The sequence below is a fragment of the Agelaius tricolor genome, unplaced genomic scaffold (genome assembly GCF_023055355.1).
Source record: "Agelaius tricolor isolate 1412-34295 unplaced genomic scaffold, bAgeTri1.0.p SCAF_23, whole genome shotgun sequence".
In the NCBI taxonomy this organism is placed as follows: Eukaryota; Metazoa; Chordata; class Aves; order Passeriformes; family Icteridae; genus Agelaius; species Agelaius tricolor.
In genome coordinates, this window is record NW_027269283.1 from 9,664,355 (window position 1) to 9,679,231 (window position 14,877).

A 14,877-nucleotide genomic window follows, 5' to 3' on the forward strand; every position below is an offset into this window, starting at 1 on the left:
TGGTCAGAGCAGAAGGCTCTATCACATGGGCTCTGCCACAGCCTGTTTTGAACTGGGTTTGTTCAATCCTTTATTAACAGAACAGATAAAGAAATATGCAGCATATGCTGGTTACATCTGCAAACCATCCACAAGCAGGATGCAACTGCAACTCTGTTGGATGTCAAGATCAGAACTCAAAACAATCCAAACCAGTTAGATAAGGCTGATGCTAAAACAAAAACAAGATGTAATTCAAGAGAAGAGGAGCAAGGTAACACGATTCAGCAGGATTAATCAACTACACATACAGAAAATGACTGGGTAGGTAGCAGTTCATCAAAAAACGATGTGGGAGGTTATACTGGATCACAAGCTGAACATGAGTCAACAGTATCATACTGCTAAGAAAAAAAGCAATCATCACATTAGATAAATCAAGTGGAGTGTTGCCTGCAAAACAGGCAGAGTAATATTCCCTGTCTGCTCAGCACTGTGAGACTTGGCTGGCAGCACCACATCAACCTGGAGTATCGTGTTAGTAACAAAGACGAGGGCTCAGAGGAGGGAGCCAAGCACAAGACACAAAAGGCAAAAAATGAGAGGTTCAGCCTAGACAACCTGAAAAAAAATAAATTCACATGTGTCGGGAGAAGAAAAATAAAATCAGCAACTGTTCTGTGTGTCCATAATAAATACAAACAGGGTTAAATTGCATCAAGAGAGCTCCACTTAAACTCAGAGGAAGGAAAGGGAAGCAAAGTAATATATTGGCTTTGGTCCCCAGCCATGGATCTCAGAGTCCACATCAGGGACACAAAGCTGTTACAGGGGAGCTGCTGGTGCCCTGGGGAAGGAGGTGCCCCAGAAACCCTCCTGAGCCCCTCCAGTCCAGCTCTGAGCCCAGCAACACCAACACACAGGCCCAGGTGTGACCACAAACTGCTCTTGGTGGCATTTATACAGAGTTACTGGCTCACCCCCACTGACTACATCAGGAACAAACAGGTTATTACATTTCATACTTTAAACCAGTCCTGACTGGCACTCTATCACCTGTAGTAACTTCTTTATTTTCCACCAACTTACCAAGCTGGCGTGTTTTTCTTTCTTATACCAATTATTCCAATATGCTTTTCTTGCTACATGGTGAAATAACAGACATTTGTTTCACTGACCTGCCTTTTATGATTCTCTAGACATGAACTGACAGAGGGAGTTGATACATAGCTCAGTATAGAACAATTCTTGTAATCTTGACTATTTATCTTTGGATAATTGCTACATTCATAATTATTTTAAAGACAATTTCGTTTAATAAGGATTGGAATTACTATGAGACAAACTCATTGTAACAAAATTTGTGACTAACCTCTGAACTGCTAGGAAATTGTGATTTATAATAGGCATAGTAATAGCCTTTAATGACTGCAGTGCTTCTGGGTAGCAATGAAAACAGACTGGCTCATTTCAAAGCAGAAAGGGCATCTATTTTACTTTTTCCTCCTCCATGGGTGGCCCATACATATCTTCAGGGTCCTTGGAGGAGCTTCCAACACCCCCACTGTGGGTTGCACACAGTGGCTGCCATTGCCAGGCTGGCGTTAATGGGCTGCAGCTGATGAGCAGCACAACCAGCACAGCCCTGAGTTACTGCCACTGGCTCCCTGCTACAGAACAGTGGCACCAGAGTAGTGAGGGCATGGCAAAAAAAAAAAAAATATATAAATTTGTATTGGAAGGGAGCAGGAAAAGGGAATGTGGATGCTGCAGCCCGGGGTCACGAGGCACAGGGTGGCTGAGTGTTCCCAGTGACAGTGCAGCCCATATGCCAGAGCATTTGCCACTTCACGCTCCTGTGCGACTGCAATCCAAAATTAATAAATAAATTAGGGATAATGAACATAAACAAGAGAAATCGCAAGCCTGTGGCAAAAAGAGATCTTGTTCAGCCCAAGCGTTTTTCATGTTGCAGAAAACTCGCTTAGGAAACCAACATCCTCCTGAAAGGAGCGAAGTAGCTGCTTATAAGACAAATATTTTGGGTCAAACAGTTGCTCCACATGTTCTCTTTCATTCTGCTAAAAATAAAGAGGAAACTGAGTGCTTTTTCAATGTAAGTGTTACGTTTCCTTATGCCAGGAGACAAACTATGCCTAGGTTAAGTCTGGACATTAATGGAAGCAAACAGCTGAATGCTGGTCCCTGGTGTTTCAATTATTCCCTCTTTAGAGGTTGTGCTTCCAAGAAATTAAAGAAACACAACTTCCCAGTAAAGATCACGTTTTGCAGGCTGTTGCAATGTTTTTATTCAAAGCTGTGTGATTTGTATTTGAAGAAAAGCTCAGTTCATCCCTCTGTCTTGTCATCTATTCACCTGCAGTGAGACTCCCAGGGTCAGAGCCCAGCGGAGGCTGCAGAGCTGCTTGCCCAAGCCCCTGCTCAGCACAGGGCAGCCAAAGCAGGCTCCAGCACCAGATCCAGATGGGTTCCAGGTACCTCCAAGAGCAGAGACCTCATGGCATCTCTGAGAAGCCACCTCCAGTGTCTGACAACCCTCAGGCTGAGAGTTTCTTCCCACATTTAAGTGCGGTGTCCTGCATTTCAGTGTTAGCACCCATTTTGTTCTGCCCTTCCTCTGTGCACCTCATCTCAGCACATTCTCACAAGGAGTTTATACAAAATTATAAAGTCTTCTCCAGGCTAAACAATCCTAGCATTCTCATTTCAGAAATACTAATAAATAAATATTAAAATAAAATATCTAAAATATATCATGGCATCCTGAGCAGTAAGAAAACCCTGCCATGACAGGGCTGGCCGAGGACACTTCTGGGTTTTCCCTGGATAAACAACCCTGGGGGTCATGTAGGCACCAAAAGGAAAATGGATTTGAAGCTAAATACTCTTCAGAATCTTTGGCTAGGGCACAGAAGGTTTACATACACAAAAAGGGATACAGATCAATTCCATTGAGCTTGCAGTGCTCCACATCAGGATCTTGGGGAAATCTGCCTGGAATCACAGGCACAGCTCATCCCAACCCCCCTGCCAAACCACTCAAAGCTGCCAAGGATTGGTCTTAGTTCTTACTACTTCCATTTGCCTGAAAATAAAAAATTCCACTTGATACAGCGATGGCCTTAATTCTGAATATTCCAGTAACCTCAAATCAAACAAACTCCCATCTTTCCCTATGTTACTCAAATTCATTCTATGAGAAACATTAAGCAGCAGATTTCCAATGAAATCCTATCCTCTGTAGTTTTAATCTCTTCTTGCCCTTCAAATAAGACTTTTAAGTATTATCTATATTGCTAAAATATTCTATGAGCTGTGCACATGGCCCATGCTGCTGTGGAAGCAAGTATTCCCCCAGCTTGAGTTTGCAATGAAATAAATCCCATCTAAAAAAACATGAGACTCATTTCCAGGGTAGAAATTAAGGCAGAAGGAGGCCTGCACATAAATATCAATGAAATTAGGCAATGAGAACTGGCATTAGGTCAATGAAAATTAGGCAAGAAAATATTTCACTACTAGAATAAATAAGTTTCAATTGCCACATACAAAACCGTAATCTCCAGAATGCTTTCAGCATCTGCTCTGTGAGATCAGAGCTCATGAGCTCTGTCAGTGACAGTCAACTCCTGTACAAAGAACTGACTTTAAAATTAACATTTTCCAACCTTAAAAGTCCTAAAACGATCAGCTTAGCGTTCAAAACAACAGGTATTTCACAATAAATAACTAATTGATACTGTTCCAGACACAGCTTATTTCCTAAAAGCCTAAGCATAAATAAAGATATGAATAAATTATTCAACAGAAATTGTTGTTTCATCTTCTTCCTTAATACCTATCTAGAATGCCTAATTTGAAGCAGCACAATTCTCTAACAGACAAATCCCTGAAAAAACAGAGAAGCTTCAAGTCTGTTGTTGAAGAAGCAGATTTATTCAGATAAAAATCAGTTAACTCCCCAGAATGCAGAAAAATGTAATTTTGCTTGGGTTTGAGGAATTTGGTTCAAAGCTCTGAACTAGAAAGCAATATATACAGTTATTAAACAGTGTAAGGGGATTAACTCTACAGAGTGTTATTGACTACTCCAGTCTCATTAACTGCAATTTTATTTAGATAAAAATGTCATCTTAAACATCATTTTTGTGTCAGAAGTTAGATCTGAAGAAACACATTAAAAATACAGAGGCATCAGCAGCTCCCTGCTCTGCAGCAGCTCTTTCTGGGGTCTCCCCTGGAACTCATGATGGAAATGATGGTTTTGATTTGCAACGTGCCCATCACGAGAAACTGCTTTTAGGAGAAGTTGTCCTGCAGAATGTGAGAAGTGCTTTCTGAGAGGCAGCTCCACTGGAGCTTGTGCAAGCTGAACACAGAGAGCTGATGCCTGCCTGCCCCTCTTTGCTCCAAGAAAGGAGTGAAGAAAGGTGAGGGTGAGTTCTGGGCTCCAGCGGCCGCTCTCCTACTTTCAGATGTTGTTAGGGAACTGTGAAGCTAATTACGTGTACAATAACTGCAGTAACTGCTTTTCATGCAAAATCACAGACCAGAAAATAATGGAAACACGAATGGAAAAGCCTCTCTGCTTTTTTCAGCTCCGAGCAGCTTGGAGAAGGCACTGGCTATTCCAGGAGGCTGCAGCAGAACTGCTGCAAGCACCGAGCAGCCCTAAGAGGTGCTCAAAAAAAATCACCAAACACCAGAACAAATCCAGCATTGCTCAGGCTCTTCCCTTCCCAAAAGCACCCTCAGGACACACCAGAGGGCACCTGGAAGACACAGGCATGACTGTGGGCAGGACAGCCCCAGGCATCCACACACCCTTCAGAGCCTGCGGGAACCAAGCTCCTGCCAAAACTGACAGCAGATGGGTACTGGGTATTTTCTGGACTCTGAACCCAGGAAAAGTGGGAAGCCTGCACCATCTACAGTATTCTCCACCATCCCAGGAAAATTGTGGATGCTGGGGTTTTTTGGTCTATGCAGTCAGTATTTTCTAAAGTAGCATTCACAGCCTTCTTAAGTTTTAATATTGGATGTGGTGAGGGCTAAAAAGGATGGAGGTTTTGAAATCTCAGTGGAGAGAACAAAAAAGCTTTTGACCATGAAGAACATCCTATCTCTCAAAAACTTACAAGAGATTATCTCTATAGTGAATTCTTCTTTTAAAAAAAAAAAAAAGCGGTATTCCAATAGAGCTTTTATGTATTTTTTTTAAACCAAAAATCATGCTAGTAAAAAATCCTAGAATAGAAGCAATTACATTTTTATGCATTTGCATGAGCTTGGCTAACTTTGGTTTCATACATTTTCTTAGAGCAGAACATGCTGGCAGAGTTTATTCATCTCCTCATATGAAAATAAAGCGTGCTGCCACACACTTGTCCCCAAACGTGGCTGCCCACACAGGAGAAGTTCCCCTGCTCCATCAGCACAGGCACTGCTCGGGCTGGGCACAGACACACGGATCACTGCACACCAAGGGATGCACAGAAAACACAACAAAGAGGCTCTGCCTCTCATCTGCTCGTGTTGTCTGCTGTGAGCTGTTTTGTTTAGGTGTGTTTGAGAGGTGCTGGAGCCTGGTGGGGCCACACTGGAGGAATAATGCATTCAACACCCTGATGTCATCCCACCCACTCCCAGCCACCACAGCCTCACGGCGTGCCAATTAAACCTCCACTTCTCATTCTGAAAAACATCTTTTCTCATTAATCATAATCTTAAAAAACACTACAAAAAAAATCCAAAAGGGCATAAAGCCAATAGCAAGAGTATCATACTGCTCACCACTTCCAGCATCCTTCTCTCCCTCCTTCCCCAAGAGGCCGCTGGTCTTCATCGCTCCCAAACACTGAGTTCACATCAGGAATCAGATCCCCTGGGACACTGCTGAGCTGCTTCAGTGCAGCCCCACATGGCCCTGCTCCCCACCCCTCAGGACCAATGCTCTCACCACGTTAAGTTAACATGAATAATTAACAAAGAGGAAAAGATCCCTGTGCCACAATCGTCCTCTGCCATACTGCAGACATGGAGATCTTTCCCTTAGGCTAAAGAAGAAAATACTTAACGAAGCTATCTTAAACATTCTCATGCATCAGTGATCAAGACTAAGTTTATTATCCTGCAAACAAAAACAAAGACAAAAAAGTATAACAGATTACACCCCAGGAGCTTTCATTAAGAGATGCACTGATGGCATTTCTGAGGAAGGCACTGGCTCCACAAATCACCTCAGCCACCACCCCATCATCAGGCCACAGTGTTGGCAGCGATGTACAGCGTGTGGTATTTGTGGCACTACTGGGGAAAACTATTTTAAGTCTAATTAACATGAAATTTTTAGAATGCAGATGCTTTTCATTTATACATAAAACAAAATGCCGTGACATTTCTCCCATCCATTTATCATAAACAAGTTAATTACTGTGTAACAAATAGCTCCTGCTAGAATCTGTATGTTTTGAGCATGTTAGAGAGCTGACTCAGGCAAATAAGATGAACCACAAAGTAGTAGCTAATAGCTTACGGCATACTTATAATAAAACAATGACTCTGTAAAAGCTCTTGTTGTCAAATTAAGGCTAAGCTATTTCCATTGGAATAAACCAATTATAAGCAGTGATTATCTGTTTAACTTGATTCAAACCTAGAATACTATAAACACTTTCATTTTGATGCATTCATAACAGTGCATACATTTGAGAGCTGGATCTTGCAAAGCTTAAAAGGGAAATGCTCGGTTTATTTATTGCCACACAGAACCATGAACGTCCAAATTTCTCCATGGCGTGGAGGAATTTCACCACCATGCTGAGGGCTGCATGCTGCCTGATTTCTGATGGACAAACCTTCAGGGATAAACTGTCCCAGGACTGCCCACCTCTCCTTCCTAAGGACAAGGTGAACATGATCCATAAAAACCTCATGTTGGCTCTGTGAAATCCCCCGAGAGCCACCCAAGCTACAGACACACTTTTTCCAACCCCCAGATTCCAGGAAAGCACTGACAGGTGAATTTCTGCCTACTTTCTTTCTTTTTTTTTTTTTTTTTTTTTTCTTTAATTCAGGCAAACAGTCCCATTTGGCCTGCAGATGAATTACTGAATGCTGATGAATAAGATGGTGGTAGCTGCTGGCAGCAGAGCTTTGCGTGGTAAGATGGTGTGAAATAGTACATATGTCAATCTATCAAACATGATAATGTAAGCAATCTGAACCCATTTTTGGTCTGAACTATTGTACAATACTTCACCCAGATGGAAGAAAGAGATAAACATTTTATGCTTCAGACACATCAAGTGCTAGGAAGTAAAATTAAACCTAAACTGGAAAACAACCAATTTTACATGCTAGAGTATATATAAAGAACAACACAAGCATGAAGAATTTTCTTGCCCATTATTGTATAAATTAATTAGATATATTTGCTTTCTATGATAAACAACAGCATGTATTTGACTGTAGATTAAAAGGTGCAAAGATGATAATTTACTTATTAGCAAACATAGCACTTGCACTTTTTTTCTTCCTTCTTTTGTTGAGAAAATGCTTTTAAATCATGGAACCTGCGACAACGTTATCAGGACGTGAATCTTACAAGTGGGGCATGGATACATAATGTCCCCAGGGTGAGTTCAGCCCTAAATCAGAGGCAGGGTTGCCATGACTAATGTAAAATTACAACTGGTCCCTAAAGGATAAAAATCAAATAGAAATATATTTTCATTCAAATCAACTTGACAGCCTGTGTAAATATAATTTCCTATTTAAAAATTATCAGTTAAACCAGAAATGAAATGACAGCCACTGTGCTGTTTTGAAAGTCACGGCCACCTAATGCCTCTGAGCAGACCCTTCTGCTCCATCCCTGTTGTCCACCTCCATAAACACAGCACAATTTATCAAGCACTAAACTGCAAAAAACCACTCTTCTGAGCAAATATATTTATGACACAGCTTTCTACAGTACTCAGAGAACATTTTTTATCAAATAATTTGCAAAGCTAAAAGAGCATGAAATCTACCCAGTTTCCAGACTGACCTGTAAAGCCGCCTTCACACTTAGGAAAAATTGCTACAAAGGGGAAACTATTGGTATTTGGTCTCTTTAGGGTTGCATAATCTTGAGCTTGTCCATCCCAATTCCCTCACTGGTTACCCTTCAAACTAAAAATAAACTCCCCAAGGTCTACTAATTAATGCCAGGCCAGTCAAGAGAATTCCTGAACAGCAACACTAAGACAACTGGGCACAGAAACAAAAGTGATTGCCAGCTCATGCAGAGCAAAAATGTCCAGTCCTGGATTCTGCTGAAGCCAGAGAGAACACTGACAACTCTCCCTCTCTTCTGAGAAAAATCAAAGTAACAGAGCAGGAGTTTGGTGTGGAGGAAGACAGAAATCCCAGCTTTCTGGCACAGAGACATGCATGCAAGCAAAATGTACTCAGGAAAACACTGCAAAATACAGTTATAAAGCCTTGAGTAGAGCACCAAGTCCTGATATGCTCCCCAACTTCCTGGGCTGCTGGAGGATTCTGATCTTCAAAATTTCTCTTGGAATAAAGTATTTTTCTGTGTCATGCAAATATAAAGTTTAATTATTTTTAACTTGAAAAGGAGACAGAGCAATACACAGGATAATCTACTGTTATTTGGATTATGAAGACATCTTAGAGTTTACAAGCACAAAAGTGGTTATAATCCTGCAATTACTATAAAGCTAATTGGTAGTTTCTTTTTGCCTGTGTTTTCATGTTGTCAGTGGGGCAGTAATGAAAATGAATGCCACATTTGTGAACAGAATGTCTGTAGGCTTGTTTACCACATTTCCAACAACAACGTCTGCTTTATCATCCATTTCAAAGCAGAGATAATTTAGGGATCTTTGAATTTCATACATAAAAATACTTTCTAAAATATCAGATGCAGAGTTCCTTCAGACAGGGTGGGAGTGGGAGACTCAAGAGTGAAGTGATGACCTCGCACGGTGTAACAAACAATCCACCTGAAGTAGACAGCAGCGGACTTGAAATGATTCATCTGTATTCAAAACTGTGCTCAGGTAAACCACTTAGTGTTTCATCCTCCTACAAACATAATTCTGCAGACAATTTCACCATCAAAACCAGCATCTTTAAGCCTCCTTTCACCTCCTGAAAATACAGTTATTGCAGAAGCTATTAAGCTTTTTATTCCACTTACCTTTGAGTAACTTCTGCCCTTCCATGATATTCTGGGAGATGAATGCTGTGTAGTCTTGTTCTGAGAAGCCAGGCTTGCATGTGGGTCTAACTGTAAGATCCCCATTGTGTGCCTGCAAAAACAAAACAAGGAAAATGCACACCATGACTTTTGTCATTTGGGAAAACGTTTTGCACCCAGTGATGAAGTGTTTAGGCATGAGCAAACCTGAACAGTAAAGCAGTGTGCAAGTAGAAGTTGCTTGTGTTAGAGTGCCTATCTGTTGGAGTGGATCCATACTGTAGCTGCAAAAAATAAAATGGGCCAGCAATAGTTGCCTGACTACAAGAGAGCATTGTTTGTAGGAAGGCTGGAATACTGGGCACTGTCAGAAGAGGGGAGGAAACAAAGAGGAGCAATTCATCAAGGCGCTGTGCTCGCACTGGAGACACGCAAAGGCCTGATGTTGCAACATCCAAACCACCGAGGTTAGCTACTGAGAAACTGGGCAGACCCTGCACGGAAGGGGAAGAAACACAGGAGCTGCGACCAGGTGAGGACACCCTTCCTTCCCCTTCACCCTTGCAGCAGCATCCCAGGCTCTGCCTGCTCCAGCCTCTGGGACCCTCCAGGCTCTGCTCTTGCCCCGGCAGTGGGAAGGAATGGAGGGATTCCCAATTAAAAACGTGACAATGCACAGAATCGTGCACAACGTGCCAGCACCCAGAGGGACGCAGCCAACAAAACACTCAGCTGCAACTTTGGACTGAGCAGAGGATCCAGCCCCAGCCACAGGGACGGGACGGTCCAGTCAGAGCAGCCCGGGCTCCTTGGGATTCCCCGGCAGGGAAGGTCCCAGACCCCAGCTCCAGGGGAACTCGCTGACAGCACACAAGCCCGTGATTTATGCGTGGAGAGTGCCAGGTGATTTAAGCACTAACAAGTGCTGGTGGCAGGGGATTTCTAACGCGCCCGGGCTGCCGGCAGAGCCAGCCAGAGCATCGCTTAGCGATGCTGCCGGCACCTCCGCCGCCTCCAGAGCCGGCAGCGCCGGCTGCAGCCGGGGGAGCGGGAGCGGCGCCTCCCCGCAAAGTGCAACTCCGGGCGGGCACCTGCCTCCCCGGGGAGCACAGCAACCCCCGCAGCCCCAGACACTCCCGCACACGGACTGCGCTGCGCCAGGGACACAGAGACCAACCGGAGAGAAGGAAGGGTCCTTTCGGATGAGCTTAGTAAGCAGAACACAAGCCAATGTACTCGGCTTAAAATCGCGCTCGGGAGACGGATGCCAGCTACTGCATGGGAAGCGCAAGGAAGCGGCGGCTCTGTTGGACTCTGACCGCGGCTGGCAAGATGTTGCCATTAGGACACATTTCAAAGGGTCTCACCGAGCATAGCGGGCTTCCAATCTGAAATCGCCCCGTTATTAGAGCGGTGCTCGCTAGACGAGAGCGCATCGGGGCTATTCCTGGGCACCCACCAGCCTCCACGAGGCTCGGGACATCCTCACGGATTCTACTTGGCACCGGGGGATTGAGGCAGAAAAATAAGCGGCTCTTGTTCCCGCAGCCAGCCCAGCCCGAAAGCCAGCAGCCGCCCGGCTCGCTCTGTAACACTGCAGCCACGCGTTCAGGCGCTTGTTGATGCTCTATAGAAACCCTTCAATTTCAGGCGCCGTGGGAATAAAACCCTAAAAATCCCAAACTTTCAGAGCATCACCACCGGGCCCGCTCGGTTGGGTTTATGGGCTTGTAAAAATAAAAGTTAGGGGCTGCAGCGGGCGCGGGCTCCGCGGGGCTCGGCGGGGAGCGCGGCCGCGGGGGCTCGGCGGAGCTCGGAGCGGCTCCGCGCCGGGACGCGCCGCTGCCCCCGAAGTTTCTCCAGCGAGACGCAGCGCGGAGCGTACTTGTGCCGGCACCGCGGCGGCACCTGAGCGGCGGCTCCAAAAAAACAACAATTAAAAACTGCACAGCGGCGATTCGATTAAAAAAAAAAAAAAAAGGAGGTGCGAAACGGCAGCGCGGCGGGAGCAGCGGCAGGAGCTCCGCGCACCCACCACCATCACCCTCACTCCCCGAGCCCGAAGTTGCCGCGGCGGGCGCGGAGGAGCCGCGGCGGGGATGGCTCCGCGCCCGTTTCCACTTACCGCCGCCGAGCCCCAGACGGGCAGGAGGAGCAGCAGCAGCAGCCGCCGCCTCGGGCCGGCGCTCATGTCCGCGGCGGGCGGATCGGAGCGGATCGGAGCGGTGCCGTACAGCGAGGAGCGGAGCGGAGCCGGCCGGGTCCCGCGGCCGCTCCGGGCTGCAGGTGAAGCGCCCGCCGCGCGCCGCCGCCGCGCCCCGCCCCGCGCGCGCGGGCACGCGCCGCTTAAAGCGACAGGCGCCGCCCCGCGCGGGGGGAGCGGGGATGAAGGTGATGATGATGATGATGGTAGTGATGATGATAATAATGATGATGATGATGGAGGGGAAAAGGGGTTCGGCAGCGTCTGCCGCTTCCTCTCTCAGTGCTCTGCCGAGCTCCGCGATCCGCAGGAGCCTCGTCTGTCCGGAGAAGAAACTTAAGCGTCCAAATTGTCGTGAAAAGCTGGTGTGTTCCTGGGAAGGAAGTCCAAACCAGCCGGCGCATGCAGGGAGATCGTGGGTTCACATCACAGAGCACGCTGCCGATGATGCCAAGGCTGTGGTTTGATCACTGCCATTCACTGAAGGGTTGGGTTTGAAGATCTGTGCCCCTTCCAGCTCAGGTTTGGTGATTCCCTGTGTCCAACCACCAACCCAGCACTGCCGCTGTCAGCCCCAAACCATCACCCAGCACAGATCCTGACAGCTCTGAAACACCTCCAGAGATGCTGATTCCACCACCTCCTGGGCAACCCATTCCAATGCCTGACCACCATAATTGATTTTTTTCCCCATATATAATCTCAATCTCCCCCTGTCTCAACCTAAGGTCATTTCCTCTAGCCCTCTTTACATGTCCCCACAAGGGAACAAGCAGCACATCCCAGGGAAAATTAACACAGCCCTGGAAAGATGTGCTCAGTGGGCAAAAAACTGACATGGCCAGGTGAAAACCAAGTGTATCCCATGAGGAAAACTTTGTGTTCACAGGAAAAGATCTATGTCCAGGGGTTCATGAGTGTGTCATGTGAGGAGAGCAGAGCCCGGGCTGTGAGGGAAAGAAACATGGCGTGAGGGAGTAGTAGCAAATCTACAAAAAATTACATATTGGGGAGGAAAAATCTGATCTATCCAGAGATGAAAAACTCAGGATGGGGTAGAGAAATGGGTAGTGCCAGGATTGCCTCCTCAACCATATCTGTGAACCAGCCTGAGCCTGGCCCTGCTTCTTTTAGAGGAAAATAGGCTTGCCAGGCCTAATCCACATCACATCAGTAGCAGAAGAAACTAACTCCACTAAACCAGCAAATTTCTGGTGTAAAAATAAAGGCAGATCAACACAGGGTCAGAAAGTGAAACTTCAGTGAATTTCACCGAAAACTGAGAGCAGTGGTTTCAAGCAGAGTGTGGCTCCTGCACTTTTCCTACAGCAGGGCCCTGGCTCCCAAATCCCGTCCTTTCCTTCTTCCAGCTCAAGGCCACAAATAGGAATTCCCAGGCACGAGTGTTTTGTGCTTATAAATCCAGCAGCAATTTGCATAAATAGATGCATATTATCTGATGTACGTGCAAAATCAGACATTGCAGCTGAAAAATCCGGCCATTAAACCAATCTGTGGGATTTGCACGTCTCCCAAGGAATGGGACACATAAATCCACTGGCTGCATCTTTGGCCATTGAGTAGATTTAATAGCATTGTGTTAACACCTAGAGACGTTAGCAAAGAACTGAGGCCTCATTGTATTGAGCTCTGTGGACAAGAATAATGAAAAGATTGTTCCAACCCCACCAATTTACAGTCTTAGTGGATTATGGGGTTTATTTTGTTTTTAAACAAGTATTTCTGAGTTTGTTATATAACACCAAATAAATTCCATCATTGTATTGGATTTAATGTCGACCCTTTTTTATGAACCACTTCCACAGAGGCAGAAATAGTTGAGAGACATTATCACAGCAAAAATAAATCCTAATATATATTTTAAAAAATCTGATTTTTTTTTTCCTTTTATCTTTATCCTCAGTTTCAAAGTTTGGAGCAGATTGTTCCAGGTTTAAGGGCAGTTTCTATTTCAATAGAACTACAAGTACTCTGGAGAGTACCGAGGATATTTTGGATTTGGGGAACTACAATGTGGATGTTCTTTTTCGAATACCCATGGCCAGTTATTTTGACTCTTGCTGGACTACAGCTGTTGCTGTGCAAGTGCTTGCTCTGCTTGATAACTTTGTTAATATGACAAGTTCTACAAGTATTATCAAAATAAGTCTGACACCACAACAGATTGTGAAGAAAAGGCAGAGCAGTAGTGAAAAAAAAAAAAAAGAATTCTTCAACATGTTTACAGTTGATTTCTAATCTGATGGCAAATTGATTTTTTTCCCAAACTAGTTTGCCATCCCGCTTTTCTAAGCTGTGGTAACAAACTGTGTGCTCATGAAATGAGGCTGCAAATGGAGTTGAATTCTCAGTTGTATTTTCAGGAACAGTGGCCGGTGTGAAACAGCAGGTGCCTCCCAAACTGAGGAGTTTCCAGAAGGAGCAGAGGAGAATCCAGACCCATGTTCAGACAGGGGAAATCTCTGGTTCACTCTACCACACACTGTCACTCTACCATTTTCATTCAACTCTTGATACTCCAATAAATTTGGGAAGGAATTACAGTTTGTCTGACTGATTAGGTATTATTAGAACTACCTCCTTCTTTAGCAGCACCTCACATGAAGTGCTTATAAAACGTCTTCCTTCGGATCTTTAAGGAAAATTAAAAATATTCCATTTACATTTTTGTACCTTCTGAATTTTCCCCAAGCTTTCAGATGGCAGGCCTGAGCTGGGCCTGAACATATTTTATTTGGGAGGGTTTGCTTCACTTGGAGCCTGCTGGGAGTCTGGTTAGGAATTGGTGTTGTGGCACAAAAAGGAAATGGGAAGCTCCACCATCTAACACAAGGATGCTGCAAGATGTGGGGTGGGCGGGATGAGGACACTTAAGAGTGTACAGATGCACAGTAAATCAACTTGCTAAACACCTCAAGAGCAAAACTGCTGATCCTGGGAGGCAACTTGCTGTACTCACAACCCCCAAGAGAATAAAAAGCTCATAGATGAGCCATCTCCAGAGCTGACTGTGCCAGGATAACGAGGAGAGCAGAGCACACGAGGGATTTTCCCCTCCTTGATGCACACATGTAATTCCTGCTGACAGCAGTGGGACTTGCACAGCCACACCAAGGGGACAATAGAACCCTGGGTGGTGGAGATGAGTATTGGATGTGAGCTGTGTGACCGTGGAGAGGGAGCCAGGCAGAGGGAGGTGTGATCACTGAGGGACTGTACAACACACAATAAAATTGTCAAGCAGCCATCAAGTACGTGAAAGCATGGGAATAACAAATTAAATGGACAGGAGGTGAGAAAACAGAGTCTCAAGAGGCTTTTGCCTTCCTAGCTTAGGGCTGATATCTGAATTCCTTATCTGGGAAATATTCCCGCTGGCTTAACCCCTTTAATTCTCTGACAAGTAAATATTTCCCTGAACTCAAGTATATGGCTGTGGCCC

The 14,877-nt window shown here is 45.2% G+C and overlaps 1 protein-coding gene across 2 annotated transcripts in view; it reads right to left on the minus strand.

Annotated features, from left to right (window-relative positions):
- Positions 1–11,544, minus strand: part of CDH4 (cadherin 4) — a 423,750-nt gene extending 412,206 nt beyond the window's left edge. The window contains exons 1-2 of one of the 2 annotated variants that reach the window (XM_071447094.1): positions 11,337–11,544; positions 9,212–9,323 (exon numbers count right to left, since the gene is read on the minus strand). In XM_071447094.1, the coding sequence (XP_071303195.1) occupies positions 9,212–9,323; positions 11,337–11,402 (178 nt within the window). In that variant the 5' untranslated portion in view covers positions 11,403–11,544. The remainder of the gene's footprint in view (positions 1–9,211; positions 9,324–11,336) is intronic. The other variant, XM_071447095.1, reaches the window with a different exon arrangement.
- Positions 11,545–14,877: the final 3,333 nt, after the last annotated feature.